The 20,806-nt window shown below is 39.0% G+C and overlaps 5 protein-coding genes across 7 annotated transcripts in view; 3 read left to right on the top strand and 2 right to left on the bottom strand.

Annotated features, from left to right (window-relative positions):
• Positions 1-224, bottom strand: part of LOC130553052 (B-cell receptor CD22-like) — a 5,533-nt gene extending 5,309 nt beyond the window's left edge. The window contains exon 1 of the mRNA XM_057331792.1: positions 35-224. Within this exon, the coding sequence (XP_057187775.1) occupies positions 35-224 (190 nt within the window). The remainder of the gene's footprint in view (positions 1-34) is intronic.
• A 531-nt stretch (positions 225-755) lies between these two features.
• On the bottom strand, positions 756-6,879 carry si:ch211-286b5.6 (uncharacterized). 2 transcript variants are annotated; one of them, XM_057332071.1, is made up of 9 exons: positions 6,733-6,879; positions 5,878-5,962; positions 3,753-3,804; positions 2,089-2,424; positions 1,748-2,011; positions 1,414-1,570; positions 1,286-1,343; positions 1,124-1,195; positions 756-1,040 (listed from the first exon to the last, which is right to left on the bottom strand). In XM_057332071.1, exons 4-9 carry the CDS (start codon positions 2,378-2,380, stop codon positions 1,005-1,007), a joined length of 879 nt encoding a protein of 292 aa, XP_057188054.1. In that variant the 5' UTR covers positions 2,381-2,424; positions 3,753-3,804; positions 5,878-5,962; positions 6,733-6,879; the 3' UTR covers positions 756-1,004. The 2 variants fall into 2 exon arrangements, with proteins under 2 accessions (XP_057188054.1, XP_057188053.1); XM_057332070.1 differs by lacking the exon at positions 6,733-6,879 and having other exon boundaries at positions 3,757-3,804; positions 5,878-5,942.
• si:ch211-286b5.5 (uncharacterized protein LOC100003596 homolog) lies at positions 4,443-6,004 on the top strand. The gene is made up of 3 exons (XM_057332127.1): positions 4,443-4,803; positions 5,680-5,806; positions 5,891-6,004. Exons 1-2 carry the CDS (start codon positions 4,606-4,608, stop codon positions 5,803-5,805), a joined length of 324 nt encoding a protein of 107 aa, XP_057188110.1. The 5' UTR covers positions 4,443-4,605; the 3' UTR covers position 5,806; positions 5,891-6,004.
• A 4-nt stretch (positions 6,880-6,883) lies between the features above and the next one.
• Positions 6,884-9,684, top strand: si:ch211-286b5.4 (afadin- and alpha-actinin-binding protein B). Of its 2 annotated transcripts, none has more exons than XM_057332032.1 (11): positions 6,884-7,026; positions 7,259-7,362; positions 7,555-7,623; positions 7,701-7,824; positions 7,895-8,091; positions 8,182-8,335; positions 8,431-8,513; positions 8,636-8,797; positions 8,974-9,091; positions 9,176-9,329; positions 9,531-9,684. In XM_057332032.1, the coding sequence occupies exons 1-11, from the start codon at positions 6,975-6,977 to the stop codon at positions 9,619-9,621; spliced, it is 1,308 nt and encodes a 435-aa protein (XP_057188015.1). In that variant the 5' UTR covers positions 6,884-6,974; the 3' UTR covers positions 9,622-9,684. The 2 variants fall into 2 exon arrangements, with proteins under 2 accessions (XP_057188015.1, XP_057188014.1); XM_057332031.1 differs by having other exon boundaries at positions 8,431-8,534.
• Positions 9,685-18,482: 8,798 nt separating this feature from the next.
• nanos3 (nanos homolog 3) lies at positions 18,483-19,874 on the top strand. The gene has a single exon (XM_057332123.1). It carries the CDS (start codon positions 18,549-18,551, stop codon positions 19,002-19,004), a length of 456 nt encoding a protein of 151 aa, XP_057188106.1. The 5' UTR covers positions 18,483-18,548; the 3' UTR covers positions 19,005-19,874.
• Positions 19,875-20,806: the final 932 nt, after the last annotated feature.

Genomic DNA, 20,806 nt, shown 5'->3' with positions numbered 1-20,806 from the left:
CGGGTTGACGAGTGGGCGTGCTCTTCCATCTCACTCTCACGGGTTGACGCGTGGGCGTGCTCTTCCATCTCACTCTCACGGGTTGACGAGTGGGCGTGCTCTTCCATCTCACTCTCACGGGTTGACGCGTGGGCGTGCTCTTCCATCTCACTCTCACGGGTTGACGCGTGGGCGTGCTCTTCCATCTCACTCTTGCGGGTTGACGCGTGGGCGTGCTCTTCCATCTCAGTCTCATGGGTTGACGCGTGGGCGTGCTTTTCCGGGAGAATTGTCCAATAACGGACTAAGAAAAGTTGTTTCGTAAGGGAAATTATAAAATGTTTAGCGGTTATGTTTACCACAGATCTAATTTCAGACAATTTAACAAAAACCTATTTTAAAAAAAAACATACTTTGGCGATAGAACCAGATGTGCTAAAATGCTAACACGCTTGCGGGGTTTGCAAACGAAAATACATCATGCCTGCGGTACTCTATTACCCTGGAGCCTTCACTATATAGCTCACATTATGCCACCTAGTAGGCAACAGCAAAATAGCTACTACGAAATGAATTATTTTAACCAACTTATGTACTGTATATTCGCCCTCATGTCATTTCAAACCTATATGACTTTCTTTCCTCTGTTGAACACCAAAGATATTCTGAAGAACGTCGATAACCAAACAACATTGAACCCCACTGGCCGCGATTATAAACTTTGTGTTCCCAGAAAGAAAAAGTCATACACAAGTTTTGAAGAACATACAGGTGAATAGATGACCGTTTTTATTTTGGGGACAAAATATTCCTTTAAAAACCTGTTTCTCTGACACAAAAATTCAAGAAAACGTAAAAATTAATTATTTCTAGTGTAGACGACACATGAACAATACTCAATGCCCAACTAAAGACGCACACAATTTTTCTGTAACGAGACCACAACCATAAAAGCACTTGTTATTCACTAAAAACAAAAATCCAGTCTTCTGTTTGAAATGTATGATCTCTTTAAATGCTGAGCCTCAGGGTTCCTCATTTCCCCTGGATATCCTCAGATTCTAGAAAGTGAAAAATACACATCACAACCAAGATACCATATTACAAATTCTACATGCTAAACAACAAATGCAGAATAACTCACATCCAGTGTGTCGTAATCAGAGCAAATGGACTTGGGGTCAAGGGTCATGTAGGTGTCATCAGAAGACTTGATCTGATGATGGCACACAATGATGAGAGAATGCATTGTGCCACCATAACAGAGAGGTCACAAATGAGAAGATACAGAAGAAGATTCACACACCTTTCTATGGTGCTGCTGTCGTCCCGTGCTGTTCTGACCTTCTGATGTCCTCTTTTTTCTGCAAAAAATAATGTTTAATGTAACTTTTTAGCTACCGAAACATTTTAAAGATACCTTTAAACTCTCACCTTCTGATGAACATCACCATGGCAACCAACAGAATGACAGAGGTCACGACAACAGCCAGAATCACACCCACCGCGACCACATTCACAGACGTCACCAAATCTCCCTCCGCTATTTCACCAGAAGAGCTGATGGACACTGATGTGTTCTTAGGAGAATCTAAAACACCCACATTCATCTTAAAATCCAAAACCAAGCCACATTACATCTGATGAATTGAAAGCCAAATATGAATAAAAATACTTACACTTACCGCCACATTTCAGGCTCTTGTTGTATTTACACAGTCAGACTTTAGAAAGTAAAGCTGCCATGTGGCAAGATCTGTTGACTTACCTCCAGGTCTAACGTTGATGGTAACAGACGATGCGTTGAGTCCTTCGTGACCGCTTAGCGTGCAGGAAAATCGGCCTTCATCCTCTAGTCTGACAGGGTCCAGATCAAGTTGGTTGCTTCCATAGTCCTGACGGAAAACCCGGCCATCTTTCCTCCAGATGTATGTGGGTACGACGATGGAGGGGATGCAAGAGCCGCAGATAAACACCAACAAGTCTCCCTCCGTCACAATGTCAGGCGGAGAGATGACCTCCACCTCTGCACCTGCACCAGATGGGATACATGTTCAAATGTTAAAATTAAAACGGTTGGTATCCATTAACGTCAACCATCCAACACACCTGTTACTTCAAGACTGATTCCACTCGAGTTCGTCCAGTTTTGCGCAGAAACGTTAGTTCTGAATGCAAAATGGAAGACGCCAGCATCGCTGTCTCTCACATCCCTCAGCAGCAGCGAGCAGTTTCCCCCGTCATCACCGACAGATGGCGTAAACTCCACACGGCCTTTAAATACGGGGTCCAAAAAGACCGGTGATCTCTGATAGAGCCATTCCCCTGTGTGCAGGCGCTCAGATTTGGGGTGACTGTATCTGCAGAGTATAAGAGCCGTGGATTGTCGGATGACACACATCTTGCTGATGATATGAGTAACCTCATGGTGTTGACTCTGCAAACCTGAAACACAGAGTCAGTGGTTCTTATGCCATGGGAAGCTAAAATAATAAGCAAAATGTGTTATTTCTCCAAACATTTTAAAGGGATAGTTTGTCCAAAAATGAAAATCTAGTCATTCAATCAAATCTGTTTTTGACTGTTTATCTGTGGAACACGGAAGACACGCGCCCCATGGTTCGAACGCGCATAGATTCATCATAAAGGCCTTTTTAGTGCGCGGGGGCGTGGCTTTCGTCTTAGCGGGCGTAACTTTCGTCTTTCACTGCGATTTGATTGGATGTATAAAACCAGCTCTTGCATTTTGAAATGGAACAGGCAGCAGACTGACAGTTGAAGGGGAGGAGTTAACGGATGCTCCCCCCAAGCCGTCTAACATACGTCATTTAAAATGGATAGTCATTACAGGAAGGAAGTGCATTTTCAGATTTGAATTAAAGATTATGAGGGCACACGATTTTTAAAAAGAGAATGACCCACATTGATAAAATATTTACAATAAACGCTGCCATACTTAATGAAAAAATAGACATTGTAATTTTTTATTTCACTGCGACTTTAATCTGTTGTTATATTCAACGCATTTTCTGCCCATATTTCATACAACTATGGTGAGCATTTAGTTGTAGCTGGAGGGTAAACAAGGTAAACAGTAAACACTATAACATCTTTCTAGCAATGTTGGTGTCCATGCTCATTTCACATTCACTTAAAACTGTGATTGTGAATTTGTTGTGTTGCGTTTTTTAATTGAATATATTGTTCTTAAATGTCATCCACCGGTGTTTTGTGGCTCTTTTTTAAAAGTATCGATTTAGGCACCGGTACCGTTTTAAAAGTATCGATTTGGCACCGGTATCGGGGGGGAAAAAAGCGATACCCAACCCTAGTGTTCATACAATGGAAGTCAATGGGGTTCCGTGTTGTTTGGTTATCAACATTAGTCAAATTATCATATTTTGTGTTCTGCAGAAGAAAGTCATACAGGTTTGAAACGACATGAGGGTGAGTAAAAATTGCGGTTTTGGTCACACTGTCCCTTTAAGAATGCACTTTATGGGTTCATGAAGCCATAAGACTAAAATGAGGTTGGGGATTTAATTCTCATTAGCCTTTTAGCCTCTTTAACTATTCATTAAACATCACACGGTGTAAATAAAGCATCTAGATTTATCTGGAAGAGCACTTCTGAAACCCTCAACCCAGACGTTGACCGGATGCTGAAAGCTATTTTAAACGTGTGAAAACAGTGTTTCTTACGGAAAACAACAGACTTTAGCAAAAAGTGGCGTTCATTGAATTAGCATGTCACAGATGAAGTATGGCATTACCTACTGTCACAAGACAGATCCAGATCAAAGATTGGAAAACAGCTGGATACACCTGCAAGATATAAAATCATTACAATAAAGACTATGAAAGTTAAGAAAGTTAAGCATTAATGTTCACTCCATAGATTACAAATTAGAGGTTTAGTAACATAAGTTCTACGACCTCCCATTCTATGACCAAAACAAAGTGAACAAAGTAACCGAAAAACAGTAAACTGAAGGACAAGTTTTACCATGATAACTGAAGACTAATGATGGCGATGGGACCTTGACAAGTGAAACCAAACAAGTGAAGAGACCAAAATGTACTTGAACGTCATAACCACAGTAAAAAAAAACTGCTGATCTGAACAAATGAACCATAGTGTTACTACAAAAAAGTGGTTAGTACAGTTAAATCATTGTAAACACCATAGTTTTAACCGTATTATGTATAGTAAAAAACATGGTTACTACAATAACTATAATAAAACTATGGTTCATTTCAGGCATCAATAAGATTAATGCATGCTTGGCAAGTTTGTAAAGAACAAAAACTCACCATGCTGCGTGCATCCCATCATCTAAGGATGCTTTTCATCTCCAATGCATTAGATATTATAAACAACCATGTAATTTTAAAACACATCCAGGTTTAAATAAGTCTTAACCTCACTTTGCTATAAAAAAAACAGTTGTGTTGTTATTTTGTTGGCTTATTAAAAAAATATGTATCTTGCATATTCCACACTGGCAACGAGTACAAAGTTAAAACAGACGGTCAGAAAAGTATAGGAGGAACAGAAGACCATAAAAAATCAGAAACTTGCATGAACAAACACTAAAATGAAACAAAACAAGATAATGTAAAAGCATGGCCCAATCCGGCATGACCCATCTGTTGTTTTGCGCGCGCGCCCGCACGCTGTCGCCCCTCAGGCTTCCGCACTCCCTCACTTTGGTCAGTCAGTCAGTCATCATGTCTAATAATAACTCCAGCAGCAGTAATGTGGTCGCGGCACAGAAAATCGTCAAACAGCTCAGACTGGAGGCCAAAATACGACGAATTCACGTAAGTTTGTAAACTTTTCCAGAACATCATAACGGACGTTTTTATACTGAAGCGAAACCGGACATATGAACTCTTGTTACTTGTGCTAATGCTAACGCTAACAAGTGGATGAAGTGTTTTAAAGTGCGCTTTTATTATGTTCAAATACTCGTCTATGGGCAAGTAATATTAATTTGACTGTTTATCTTCTCGGAGTTTTTAAATAGTTTTATAGGGTCAGAAAGGTATTTGGGTGTAAACTTAAGGCAACTGTTGGGTTTTGTTTTTCATGTTTATTAATAATGCAAATCTTTGCAAACGGAGCAGAAGGCGGTACAGTGAAGCGTCATTGTTCTCGGTGGTTCACCATGGTCCCCAGTTCTCAAACAAATAAAATGAAACTCTGTGTTACTTTAACATCTTTTTAAAGGTTTTATCAAAATCAACCAGATATTATAAAAAATAGATTAAATCAACATTATCCCTAATGAATTTTACTCAACAGTAACCATGATCTTTGTAGCAAATGGTAATTAATAAACCAATTGTTATTTTGCCCAAGCAATGACTGTACCGACTAAACACATTACAAAAATGTTCAAACTGTGGTTTTACTACAACAACCATATTTTAGCTATGGTATTTGAAGTAAAATCTTATTAACCCCAAATTTACAATCGTCTCACAAAAACTATATTTTTGATGGCGGTTAGTCCATCAAAAAATACATGTACTTTTACTATAATAAAACCATGGTTACTTTTCATAAGGGGTAACCTGCAGTATCTTCGTGGATCTTTAAACCAAATTCAGTTAAATTCGAGAACAACTTGACAGCACACACAGCCCTCAGTTAATGTTGTTTAATATGACAGCTCGCGGTTTAAATGTCTCCAGGTGTCTCAAGCTGCTACGGACCTGAAGAACTTCTGCCTCCAGAATGCACATAAAGACCCACTGCTGATGGGGGTCCCATCCAGCGACAACCCTTTCAGACCCCCAACCTCCTGCAGGTTGCTTTAGGGTACCACATGCTGCTGTCTCCTCATCTTTATTATGAAAGTGGTTCTTATAGGTTCTCAGCTGTATTCTCACTTTGTGATTTCAGAGCTGTCGAAGATGTTGCAGATGCTGCCTCGTTCGCCAACTTCACACTACCCCGTCAAGACATCCTGGAGCACTACACAAACACACACACAATGCATTGGTTAGCATTAAAGCGCACCTTGCTGTGTTGGTCTTAAAAACACACTCACCTTATCTCTGCAGAGCTGTGTTGCGGTTGTATTTTGTATGAACTGTTACTCACTTTGGCTACACTGAATAATTTACATTATGATGGATTGTACCACATAATATTTTGTTGTTGTCCCATTTGGTGTAATGCAAAAAACATGTGAAAATACAAAAACACTACATGCACATGAAAAGAATATAAATGAGAAACATTGTTTTTCTATCAAAAATGAGATGTACTTACTGTAGTTTTTTATACTAATTTATAGATGGTATAAGCAGCAGAATTAGGTTTGTCCTGAGATTTTAAATGGCTGTCTGTTAATTAAACTAGTTAAATGAACTTTATATTTCTCATAGTCTTTTGCTAAACTGACTTTTAAAATAAAAACATGCGTGACTGAAGATTTATCCGTGTCTTTACAACTTTTTGTAACATGAACTTTAGATTTGATATACAAAATAAACTTTTGTCTCCATCACCAACTGAATCCTTATAAAATCACAGTGCGTACTCCCCTTTACAAGTAAAAAACAAATGCCGTTTCCCGCCAAATCCGAGGTTCTTATTAGCGTTGTGAATCAGAGAAAGGTAAGGAATCGGTTTTTATGACTGATTGTTTGTGTACTTGTTCGTTAACTGATTTTACCAAAAATGCCAATTTACTTTCAATATTGTGCTATTAAAAAAAATACAACGCGTCACTTATTTACCTTAAAGTGTTGAAAAACATCGCTGCAGACTCTTTTAGGAACAAGATTCTTAGCGCTGCTCACAGGTGATCTTAAGTAGACTGAAACTGTTGATCACTGATGAGATGATTAAGGCAAACCTGTAGATAACAGATACATGATTGGATGAAACAGCAGTTATAAGAGATTTCACTTCGTTCAGTCTGAGAAACTCTCTTTGCTCTGGTACTTTTACTTTTGTGATTTTAGCATCTGCAGGAGTTATGGCACACAGGCAGATCACAAGATCACGAATGAAACCTCAGGACAACTCGGGTAACAGAGATGACACAACACAGCTATTGACTGTTGACTTTTATTAGTAACTCTAAACTAAACTTAATCTAGTAAAAATTTACTTTTATTATTTTTTACGTATCCCACTTCTGACACATAGGCCTACATTTGTTACTACTTCTGTCTCGATGCATAGCTTGTATAAATTATAAATCTGTTTACTGTCACAAAGCCACAAGACATGTTGATGCAGTCTCTCTATCTCTCTCAGCGTGGTTGAACTCTCTCATTATGCCCCTACATCCCGATGAAACCGCTCAAAGTTTCTCACACAGGATCTTCAAAGAGCAGAACGACCACACAACATCATTACAGGTCCAGAAAGCATGGTTTACTAAACAGGACTTTACTTCTATCTTCATTTACGCACCCTCGTGTGGTTCAAAACTTGTGTGTGACTCTGTGGAACACGTAAAAATATATTTTACAAAAATGTCTGCGTTTAACCCTTTGCCACAATTTAACCCCTCATCGAAGGCCCTATACAATGGATCACTGTTTTCACAGGAGCAACTTACAGAAAAGGATCTCCACATTTCCAGACTGCAAGACGCACTGACCTCTGAAAGGGAAAAGGTACAAATCTGTCAATCATGATTGGACTCTTATTATAGTCATGTATGGTATATGCACAAACTTTCTTTTCGTGTCAGTGTGCAACGTTCCAGAGTCGCTGTAACCAGCAGATGATGGAGCTGAAGCGAAGGGAACAGCACATCAATCGCATGAGAGAGAAACTCTCGCAGCTCACAGACAGACAGAAACACCGCAGTGCCTGTGAGATTTCATTTTCCATGAACTTTTTACAGACACAATATGATTTATCATCTTATTTATCTGTTCATAGCCATGGAGGTTCTAAATGTGTTGCCAAAGGTGCCGGGACGGGGAAGAGCCGCCTTTAAGGCCGCAAAGGCTGATGGGAGGGCAGAAGATGCGCTGCGGTTGCTGTTGGATCGGCGGGAAGCCGAGCTCAGAGAAGCCATGAGACTACGGCACGGCTTAACCACACTACTGCACATGCTCCGAAAAGATATGGCACAGGTGAGATTAAAATAAAAATGGACAAATATTGTCAGTATTATGCTTTTTTTTTCCATTTATAAACTGCTCTGACTTTTTGCTTTTAACTAGACTCTACAGGACGATAACATTACAGAAGCAGAGGATGCTTTCCACGACAATGTGCTGCTCCAATCAGAGCAGGGTCTCGGTGATCATGTGACAGGGGGTGTGGTCCAGGAGTGGACGCGTGTGCAAAAACGATTATGGACGATGTCGTTGCAAGGTAAGAACTGTACGGATTTGGCTAGACTTGTGTGGGGAATATCTGAAAATGTGGTCCTCATTTAAATTTTAATGACAACAATGTGTATTCTTCAGATCCTGTTGCTAAAGGCACAGACCAGGAGAAGCTTCTTGGTCAGCTTGAGGCAGAGCTGGAGCAGAGCGGACAACTGATCCAAGTACAGCAGCAGTTACTGCAGGTCACACACACACACACACACACACACACACACACACACACACTTTGACACACGGGAGTCAGTGGTTGATGTGCATCGATAGCTGTTTTTTTCCCCCTCAGGACAGTGTAACTCCACCCCTTCCTGTTGCACTAATGGACTGCTACTACCTGGAGGAGTGGGAGCGGCTGCAGGACAGATGGGAGGAGCTTAAGAGGCAGAGGCGGAGCTTCCGGCGAGAGAGGAAGGCCTTTACTGATGCTGCTATCCGATTGGGTCATGAGGTGGGGGAAAGTTTGTGGTTTTATGTGCGTGATGTTCTGCACATTAAAAAAGTTACAAGACACCCAACTCACTGGTTCAACTCATTGTGGAATGTTTAACCCAGGATCAGTTTGATTCAGACCCTCAGAATGATTCATCACCCGTTAGTATCGGATTTGGATTTGTGTGTTTGTAGAGATGTGAGTTTGAACGGCAGAAGGCTTCACTCCTCAAGACGGATTTCTTGAGCATTTCCCCTGTACAGAGACATTCCCAATGGAACAGGAGAGAGAGCACAGCGCTCGGCGAACTGCGTACATATACACACTCACACATGTGCACTAATACAGCACTATAATATAGAAACATAACAATAAGTGTGTGTGTGTGTGTGTTAGGAGTCGTGGTTCCGGATCAGCTGTGTTTATCTCCATGTGCTCCCAGCACACCATCATCTGAAGGGTCAGAGGTCACAGTGTGGTCCCGACAGAACAGGGCCAAGACCCCTAACACCCCTGAGCTCTACTCTGCTCTTAAACTGCCCTACTTCAGGTCAGATATCGCCAAACCCGACACAAAACATCCAAAAGAGATCGGAGTTTAGTGCTAAATACAGGTTAAACTGGGTTAAAAACACTCAAAGGTGATGGGACAACTGGGAAGGCGTGCTTGTTGCTTATGCTAAATCGTCTGTTCTTGAGGTCTTCATGAATGAATGGTTTAAATGAAAAGTGACTGAATCTTCTTTCTCAGATCAGAGCGAAGCCCTCAGTTTGACAGCTGGGGGGACGAGAACGAGAGAGACGTCACGCCTGATAAACTCAACATGGACTGGCCTTTTTAGTTGACATTGTTTTACGATTCATTTATGCTGTCATTTGCAAAATAGGTTCTTGAATAAATACAATTTTACGATATATATCAAACACTTTGTTTTTGTTTTCTTGCATAAAATATTGCATTTGCGCAAGTCTGAAAACAGTGTGAAACATATATAAATGACACGTAGTATGCTATCCACAGTTTCTGTAGTCACTATGATAAATCTTGGTTTAATGAAAGCAAATGCATAAATTTGTACATTTTATTAAAGTTTTCCAGAACTTTGATGTTGTTAACACGCTTTTCCAGTTTGCCATTTTATTTTTAAAGTACTGTCCCAGCTAACAGGGAACGTTCTGAGAACATTGGCTAACGTTATCTGAAGGTTCTCTGAATGTTTTTCACATGCGATATGCGATTTCAGTCTGCGATATGCCAGACCCAACAATGCAGAAGAGCTGAAGGCCACTATCAGAGCAACCTGGGCTCTCATAACACCTGAGCAGTGCCACAGACTGATCAACTCCATGCCACACCGCATTGCTGCAGTAATTCAAGCAAAAGGAGCCCCAACTAAGTATTGAGTGCTGTACATGCTCATACTTTTCATGTTCATACTTTTCAGTTGGCCAAGATTTCTAAAAATCCTTTCTTTGTATTGGTCTTAAGTAATATTCTAATTTTCTGAGATACTGAATTTGGGATTTTCATTAGTTGTCAGTTATAATCATCAAATTAAAAGAAATAAACATTTGAAATATATCAGTCTGTGTGTAATGAATGAATATAATATACAAGTTTCACTTTTTGAATTTAATTAGTGAAATAAATCAACTTTTTGATGATATTCTAATTATATGACCAGCACCTGTATATTTCATGCCTCTAGTCCAATTCATTCATTTAGCTTGATAGGATGGGTGTGGTTTTTGGAGCGCATGCTCAGTCGCGCACATCAATCAAACAAAGCAGGAGACGACGACGACTCCAACTCATTTGAGAGAGCACGCCTTTCAGGTGAGTGATAGTTTTGATTATATGAATAAAAAAAACTGTTATCATCAAAATGCTGATTCGTTCGTTTTGGAGCAGGCTCCAAACTTTTAATTAAGTTAAGAAAAACTGCTGCCGCGCTTCACAGATGAGCCGTTACAATGGGATCAACTTAAACGAATGTGTGTAGGCAAAATACATTTAAGTAATTATTTGGACTGATTTATCAGTATTGAAATTTAGAACGCATTTAAGTAAAACTGACAGGAAAGTTTTAGAGGTTCGTGTAATAATGATAAATCCGTTCTTATATCTTTTATTTCATGTAACGAACATCTCTTTTAACGGACTCGCAGCAGTCATTTTCAATGTCTCCTGCAGTTATTTCGGGGATGCTTGAAATGCAGGCACGTGCAGAGGGGGGGTGCTTTGGGGGCTTGAGCCCAGGCCCATTTTCTTCCTCGAGAGAAAGTGCCCTTTTTCTGGGATTTTTGTATAATTGGATATATGAACGTGTACACGTATGTGTTTCTGTTTGCGCACGGCTTTCCTTGTCAAACAATTAGAAAATGTCAGGTCAGGTCGGGAAATGTTGAGAGTTCCGATGCCTGTCTCCGCGCAGGCGCGCAGCACAGCTGTGCGTGTTTAGCACGTTTGGCACGTCATGCAGAGTCACAGAAGTGAAGACCTCCCTCCTTTCCAGTAGCGTTTTTCTTCTTTGTGTGGAGGTGAGTGGTGATGAACAGACTAGCTACATGTGCTTTCGAATTCACACCTAATTATCCAAAAGACAAACTGCAAATATTGTTTTGCTAACATCCATCACTTATGAGCTAATGAGTAAGCTAATAGCTAAAGTTTCGCTAAGGCTGAGGCAGTATATCATTGGCATACATGCTAACTTGATGGAGAAACGACAGCTGAACACAGTCAAATTAATAACGTCATCAGAGTTGCCTCATTGATATGTAAACCAGGCATTAAGTAATTAAAATGTGCTAACTTGCATACATTTGTCAGGCAATTAAGATGAATAGGATAAACAAAATAACTAAAGCATACCACCAGTTATTAGTTAATAATAGATAATAGATCAACATCTTAAAATTGAACAGTACATTAAGTGTCCTGCCTTAAACAATAACTTGATAAGTTTGATGTCAGACTCCTCATCTAATAACTATCCATTTTATATGTTGTGTATGCGCTGATAGAGCTAAGCAGCCCTCCCTCAAACGTGAAACAAAGTTCTTGTCACCATCAGTGTGTGTGTGCGTGGTACAGTAAGTGTAATTATAGCAACAATAATAATAATAATAATTAGTTAAGCTGCTGTATTTTTGTATTTTGTCAATCATTTTTTGCAGTGTGTTTTAATTAATTTTGCAGGTTTTTGTCCTGTAAAATAACAAATTAGCACCAACTGCCTTTTTCAGTTTAGTGTGAAGTTCATTGTTGGCGTCCCAATAACAGCAAAATAATTAAAGGGGTCATATGGCGGAAGTACGTGTTTTTCTGTGTTTTTGGTGTGTTATGAGTTGCCCATGTATGTATTAGACACGTAAAATTGCACAAATGAAAGTATGGGAACAAAAGATGCATTCTATCTAAAAGCGAATGCTCAACCAAACTTGCCTGAAACGCCTGTGTAACCACACCCTGGCGAATCTACGTAACTTCGTAAAATGATTTGACTAAGACCGCCCAAATCTACATGTAGTTAGGTGGGCGTAATTGTAAATCTCATTGTATCGTCTGTCAGTACAATTGCTTTAGAACCTGATGTTCTGAATATGGTAAGAGGCGTTACATTTCCGTGAAATGCTTGCAGTATTTGACCAATCACTACGCACTGGTGAACTGGCCAATCATAGCACACCTCGCTTTTCAGAGCCATGAGCTTTGTAAAAAATCATCGCGTTTCAGAGAGGCGGGGCAAAGAGGAGATACAAACATGCACAGTATGTGGAAAATACGTTTTTTAAACTTTAAATGGTGTATACACATTGCGTTACATCTAAAACAAACAATAATATTCCTTTTAGCCATGCAATATGACTACTTTAAAACAGTTTATTGGCTTGTGCAAAATAACTTATATTATATATATATAAATTATTAGTGAAAATATTCCATTTTCCTTTGTGCAGTCATTTATCCTAAATATGTACTTGAAACTTTAGCATAAAAAAAACACATTGTGGCTTAATTTCCTTTGTTGTTGCCTGTTCTTGCAGAGGTGGACAAAGTACACAACTTCCTTACTTGAGTGAAAGTACAGATACTACTGGTCAAATATTACTCCACTACAAGTAAAAGTTGTAAAGACAGATTCTTACTTAAGTAAAAGTTAGGGCTGAACGATTAATCGAAATCGCAATCGCGATGTGAGAAGTTGCGATTTGCTAATCGCAAGAGGCTGCGATGTGGAAGCGATGTGAAAAATAGGAAACGCATCTGTTCCAAGCCCGCTTTGAGTGGCATTCTTGTTAACTAACTGAGTGAGCGCACCTCCGTTATGCCTAATCAGCACTGCCCTAGCCAACTGCGTAAACGTCCGTCATTAAAAAAAAAACGAACAAACAGAAGGCAGGAGAGAGAGAGTGTGTTATTATGGCATCCGCAGAGTCGGATCGATCATATTAGGCAAATAAATACTAAAGAACCGTCCAATTCAGAAGACCGCACACACAGCCTGTTTCATACTCGCGCGTCTCTGCCCCGTGTTGCGCGTCTCGCGGACGAGCCGTTTAAACTTGATGCGCACACAGCCTGTTTCGTAATGACGTTTATAGTACTTGAGTCCGGCTCCACACGGGCATCTGGCAATATGGATGAGGCTTGACGCACGCGCGCACCCTGCACCATTATTAACATTAACAGTATGTTAACATCATTAACATTAGTATGCAGGGCTATCAAGTCTCACGCATTGAGCGTGAGACACACGCATTTCAACCCGTTCACACGCCACACCTTGTATTTCTCACGCAGAGATATTTCCAGGATAACGCCCACCAAGTTGCGCTGCTATTAGTGATGGGTCGTTCTTGAACGATTCGTTCATTTTGAACGAATCTTTAATGTGACTCGGGAAGAACGAGTCGTCTCGGGGAGTGATTCGTCCAGTCGCGCATTGCGCAACATTCTATGGGTCCTGTGACAAAAGAGCGAACGACTCAAAGACTCGGGAGGTGAACTAAACGCCCTTTTCACATGACGTCACGCATCTTCCGTTCTGCCGCGAAGCAGTGTATCGTTACTGCCGCTAGCACTCCAGTTCATAAGGTGGCGGTAATGCACCTATAAGCTGGTTTGCCAACCGCCAGTAAAACTCAAGAAGAAGAAGCTACTTCCGCTATAGCGCCTTAGAGTTTACCAAGTCCCTTGCACATCTGCCACAAATACGGCTAGATGATGTACAACGTCTTGCAGACAAATTTTCGCTAACGACAAGATCAAAGCTAGAGAAAGGATACAAATTCCTCGTTGAACAGTACCTGTTTGATTATGAAGGTGTTTTGTTTTCTTTTTGTTAGCGAAGGTGCTAGGTAGGGATTTAACGATTCACCGTGAGCCGGTTGAAAATCGGTTATAATGAGTAACGATTCAAATCGGTTGAGGTGTGAACTGAATCGCAATACATTCTTTGAACAGCAGGGGCAGCTGTTTTCACTGCAAACCTAAACGTGGATGCTGATATTTCTTAAATGCAAAAAAATCCAAGAAAAGCTCAGACAGTATTAGTTTGTTTATATTAAAGAGACTTTTTCTATTATTAATTTGTTATAAAATTGCAGTTTAGTTTTGTTATTTGAAATAAAACATTATTTTATTATACAAAGAAACGTGAAGCATTTAAGAAATAATGCAAGGGAAGTTGTTCATTTCTAATTTGTTTCAACTCATTTTGTAAAAATAAATCGTGAATAAATCGCATCGTGAGATCAGAATCGTGACTCGCATCGCATCGTGAGCTGAGTGAATCGTTACATCCCTAGTGCTAGGATAAGTACTTGAATACGAGTTCTGTCAGTTTTTTTTCCACTGTTGTTAAATTCCAGTGCGATGGCAAAATGGAAGTTCTTCTTGTTTGTTGCAAGACGGATATTATGATACACTGCTTTGCGAAAAGGTGGAAGTTAAGTGACGTCATTGTGAAAAGGGCCTATTCTCTTTCCGGCTCAGACTGCATTGGTAAAGCGTAGGGGGCTGTCACGTGACCCGAGGACTTGTCAGATAAGAGGTGTGGTGAGCTAATCATAGACTAAAGACCCGGGTAAACGATGAATTAATCTTTTCTGTTTCTTATAGCATTATAGTTTTGTATTGTTTGTAATGTGATCAACGTTAGGAAAGTAACATGTAACATTTTAATTATATTTTGCTAAAATGAACGAAGTGAACGATATGACTCGAAAAAAGATTCGTTCATATTGCTGAACGAGACTCTAAGGTCCGAGTCAGTAAAATGATCCGAACTTCCCATCACTAGCCGCTATTAGAGCCGAGGAATCAAGAGAGTTCCCCATAGAGTTCAGAAGGCCCCGCCACGCACCAGCTAATCAAATAAAAAATAGCTACCGAACAGCCAATCAGAAAATAGCATTGCTGTATCCGGGTAAGATTTAGATATGCCCGCAACAACAACGTTTACATTCTGATTCCAACGACACATTCTGTGATTGACAGGCTCGCTCAACACACATTAAATCAGATGGATCATTATCACTATAAAGTGCCTTTTGGTGTCCTCATCAGAAACACCGAGCTATCGTGAACATAATGTAAAATAATGACATTTTGAGGTTTTATTATAAATGTCCTAATATTTACACGCATACAACTGCAATAAGAAGATTCTTAAAATGTGTTTTATCATTTTATACCATTTTCTTTGATTCGATGTATGTGATTTTGGCACGTCCCTCACGCTGCAAGCTAACTTCAGTGAGTGTAAAAAGTGGAAACATTGCACAAAATTAAAATATTTTTTGAATGTTCTTATTGTCCTCAACAATGTATGTAATAAAACAAATAATTTGGATAATTTATATTCTATTTTCATAATAATATTAAGCTTTTTGCATGCGTCCGTGTAATTGCTGTCTACCCTGTCATTTTGGGGTAAACGCCCCTTTAAGGAATTGTCCGATGTCCTCAGTGACAGCCCCTTCCCCATTCTGCCTTTCCTCAGTGGAGAGGTTAAAACATCTGCCGCACACCCAGTAAGTATCTGCACTCATTTTTCCTAGTTCTGATTCAGAAATATTGATGATTGGAGGTGCTACCTCAGTCAAAAGGATGGACCTGTCCTTTGAAATTGGAAAGAAGGAAAGAAAAAGGAATAATTTTTTCTTTATAACTAAATAAAAGCATAATAATAACTAAATCATTTTAGTTATTATGGCTTAAATAAAATTAAACCGACTACAGTTTGATTGATGTTAATTGGAATGCACAATCAAGTTATCTCATTTTGGAACCAAACTCTTCATATGTTTCTCATGATTCTATGATTAGGTCACCCAATGTTGAATTTTGTAAAAGATCCGCTCAAATCTTATTTTACTTTATAAGTAAAAAACTGTGGTTACAATTTATGTTGATATGAGCATTTTCTATCAAGTTGGTAAATACCAACACTGCTTTGTGCATGTCTCTGTGTGTGTGTGGGGGGGGGGAACACGCTTGGCTGCAAGTGTGTGTGACATGGATGTCTGAGGGAGCGTGTGTGACAGATGCATGCAGCGGAGCAGTCAAAAAATTGGACATGGGAAGTCACGTATGGGACAATCAGGTAGATATACGGGATCTCCTGGCTAATATGAAACCGTTGGCAACCCTAGACAACGTATCGAACATGGGGCGGGTATGAAAGATAACATTGTAAAACATCCTGCATTGCACATGTCATCCTTGAGGGGTTTCGGGCTGGTGTCTTTCTGTTTTCTGTCGATGTATAGTTAATGCAATGCAAACAAACAAGATTATATGGAGAATGTGGTTAATATAAAAAGGCGAGTAAAAACACTAACTGTTATACTATCAAGATATCAAATCAGTATAGCACATTAAACAAGTTATTACTTTATTATACAATATAATATTCTATTTTGTCTGTTGAAACGTACACAGATGTCCCCAGTACAGTAACAATAAATTAATTAATAAACGTTAAACAGAACATTACATACATTCAATTTGTATTATAATAATGTTCTATATACAAATATACACATACACTAGCACATTTTTCTTTACATTTGCAAATTTAGTAAAGATGTTTTTTTAGCACTCACTATTCATGTTGACATGAGTTATTGACTGTAAAGGTGACACCTTTTGTGGCATGTATGCAGATTTCTACTACTTACAACTCTTTACAAATCATTTTTAATTATTTGCTCATGTTTTTGTGGTACCTAATCTAGTTAAAAACTTCGTCATTTGTAAATGTTTATCAACATTTACTATTTATCATTTTGTAACTTTAGGGAAATGGACTCTTTTTTTTTCTTACACATTTGCATTGTTTGTAGCATGTATGCCGGCTTCTACTAACACACAAATCTTTAATTGTCTGTTCATGTTTTTGCAGTACTAAATCTTAGGTTGAAAATATTCAAAAAGGACTGATTTGGAAAAGCCACTAAACAATAACATGTGAAGGGATGCATATAGTATAGCATCTCAGTATTTTTTATACTAAATCTCACCACTATTTAATTTTAACGCTGTCTTTTCTCCCTGCAGTCTCCCTCCCCGTCTTCTGAAATGTCCAGTGGCCCGGTGCCCCAGCAAGACATGGAGTGATGTCATCGACCTCATTATTTTAACATTTTTTAAATTATAGTTAATATTCTCTTTCTGTCTATCTACGTTCCTGTTCTTTAATGTACATTTTTTATATTCTTTGATCTATTTTTATTTTTACATATTTTCTTTTAATATCTTACTTATTAGTTGGTTCTTATGTTTTGTTTAATATTGTTTACAATAAATATATTGTTTAAAATGGCATTTTACTTACATTTACAAAATAAACCAATTTAATCAACACTTGTGACTGCTGAATTTAAAAAATTCTGTTTAAAAATTAAACTGAAAAAGCAATATTTTTATGATTTAAAACTAGCTTGGACATTAAATGTTTCTTTCCTTACATTTACATTAGTGACCACTTAATGTAAATTTCATTATTAGCTTTCCATTTTACTATTTCTAGATTGTATTTTGTGAATGTTACACAGTTACTGAACATTTACTATAAATTCCATTAAAACTCATTTAATTTATAAGCATTGAATAACATTGAGAGAACACGTATGAACAAGAACATAAGGTTAAGAACAGTCCTAAAGCATAGAAAGAATGTATAGAAAACATTTGTATATGAAGAAATAAAATGTTACAATAACGTTTTGCTAGAGTTTGTATTACGCTACAAAAACGTTGGGTCAACGTTATAAAAACGGTTTGCAGAACGTTTTTCATTATCGTAGAAAAACATCAGGAGAACGTTTATATAACAAGAGAATTTAACGTTCTAATAACGTTTTGGCTAACGTTCTTGTAACCAATAAAAACCGTTAATAGAACGTTTAAAAAACGACGTTTTAAACGTTTCTATAACTTAATGAGAACGTTATAAAAAACGTTCTTATAACATAAAATTGTTAGCTGGGGTGAATCTTAAAGTAGGCTATATTGTGTTGCTTTGTGATGTTAAACGAGCTAAATTAATGAAATACTTAACGTTTATGAGAGACAGAAATCGCACCTGTTTCGCGTAGAGCACATCCTGTGCTTAATTGCTTTGTGACTCGTGCCCGCCCCTATAACCCAAGCCGCGTTCCCCGTGTGCACTTTGTTTTGGTGGCTCTCGGCCAACGTTTGCACTTATTATATGGCCGTCTCTCTGCTCCGCTATATCCTGTGTCGGTTCATGGGTCGATGGAGTCCAGAAAGCCGTACTTTCAGCCATGGAGAGACTACATGGGCCTGGCGGACATGGTGAAAGCCATGCAGCGCGCACCGGCGCTTTCACACTCGTCAGATGGCCGGGAAAGTCACAGCGAGGATGACAAGAACGAACACGCCGCCGCCGTGAAGACTCCGGGTGGTCCGACGCGTGCGCACGCGGCTCCTGTGAGGGAGAGGAAGAACGCGGAGCCCGTCAGCAGCAAATCCGAGAGAAAGTTCTGCAGCTTCTGCAAACACAACGGCGAGTCGGAGGTGGTGTTCACCGCGCATCATTTAAAAGACTGTAATGGAGACGTGGTGTGCCCGTATTTGAAGCAGTACGTGTGTCCCCAGTGCGGTGCCACGGGAGCCAAAGCGCACACCAAGAGATTCTGCCCATTCGTGGATGAAACCTACAGCTCCGTGTACGCCAAAACTTCGTGGTGAAAGACAACTGGACAGAAATCACTCTTAACTCTTTGACATGACAGTTTTAATGTTTGCGTATATATTTTAACTGTTTATTTTATCCGGGACAACGGCTTGTGTCCGAGTTTGCATGCATGTTTAGTCACGGTTTGATTTTTTTTGCACGTTTGTCACATTTCTTATCTTATCTGTGTGTAAATTGTGTGTTTTATATGGGTGTTTTTGTATTAACCTTTTAAACAAGCTTGTACACAAGCCAGTAAACCTACTTGATATATTGGTACTTCAATTATGAGCCTGTGGTGCAATTAAAAAAAAAAGACGTTTTATGTGAAATGCGTTGTGATGCTGTTTGTTTTGCATCAGTAACAAAAAACATAACAACGATCTTGCATTTAGCTTCTAAATATTTTATTTTCTCACTTTACATACACATAAAACACACTTGGGACCAGATGTCTAACAGAAACAGTCAGGACAGGGGTCATCCACTGCGATTGATGCAATGTTTAAATTTTCTGAAAACTAAGTTTTAACAAGTCTCTAAATTATAAGCAAAAAACAACAAATGGATTTAGTTTAAATTTAAATGTTCACTGAACATCAAACTATCAGACTGTTACAACGGGCTATTTTAAAGCTTTTTTTGTTGTTGAAAATATGCTAATTATTTAGTGTTACTGTTTCAAAATCATTGAATAACAAAATTTTCTTTGCGTCTAATGGATCATGGGTCTGTTGCACATTTTAACATTCTGTATGTTACAATAATATTTAAGTGTGAATACTTTTGTTTTTACAAAAACACACTCTTTTTGTATTGGTGGCAAAGATCTTGATATGCCCACCCAAAAAAACCCTGTGGCTTCTTCAGATTCCTTGAAAAAAAAACTGGACCTGCTTTGTTCCAATTCCTCCAAATTGGCAAAAATAAATGTATACTTTTAATTTTCTTGTGGTCTTTATTTCTAAACCCTTATACAGTCTTCGGGGTATTTTTGACCCGCCAATGACGTTTACTAAAATAAAATAAAATTCTCTTTGTCCAAATGGCATGATACTTTGTAAAGTGGTCAACACTTTCTAGATCTACAAATAAAAAATAATTGGAATGATATCTTGTTCTTATGTTGCTGTGGAAAACACCAACATAACACCAGAGAGAGAGCGGGGTCTTAGAAAATGGACAAAATTCATCCTCAAAATCAGAAACAACATAGACAGATCACACATAGATAGAAATAAAGTCGCACACTTCCAACAATGCAAAAAACATCCACAATGCAAAATGATGGCGCACACAGAGAGAGAGAGAGAGGTGTTTAGATTAAATTTGTAGAATTTACGACAATGATCTGAATTACTTTTACTGCAGATTTGAAAATGCTAACTTTACACCTCACACCAACTCTGACCTTCTCTCTACACAACACCTATCACCTTCAGTCACCCCACCTCCTGCACTTCAGATCAGTGAAGAGGATGTGTGCCGAGTCTTTAGGAAACAAAAGACAGGAAAAGCACCAGGCCCAGATGGTATCTCCCCAGCCTGTCTTAAAAGCTGTGCTATTCAACTGGCCTTCATCTTCTCACAGATCTTCAACAGATCACTGGAGCTGTGCACAGTTCCTTCCTGTTTCAAGCGCTCCACCACAATCCCCATCCCAAAGAAACCCAAAATCACAGGACTGAATGACTACAGACCCATCGCTCTCACATCTGTGGTCATGAAGTCATTCGAGAGACTGGTACTGGCTTATCTGAAGGACATCACAGAACCCTTACTGGACCCCCTGCAGTTTGCCTACAGAGCAAACAGG

Source organism: Triplophysa rosa, linkage group LG4 (assembly GCF_024868665.1).
Source record: "Triplophysa rosa linkage group LG4, Trosa_1v2, whole genome shotgun sequence".
Classification (NCBI taxonomy): Eukaryota; Metazoa; Chordata; class Actinopteri; order Cypriniformes; family Nemacheilidae; genus Triplophysa; species Triplophysa rosa.
This window is presented reverse-complemented; position numbering and strand designations above follow the sequence as displayed.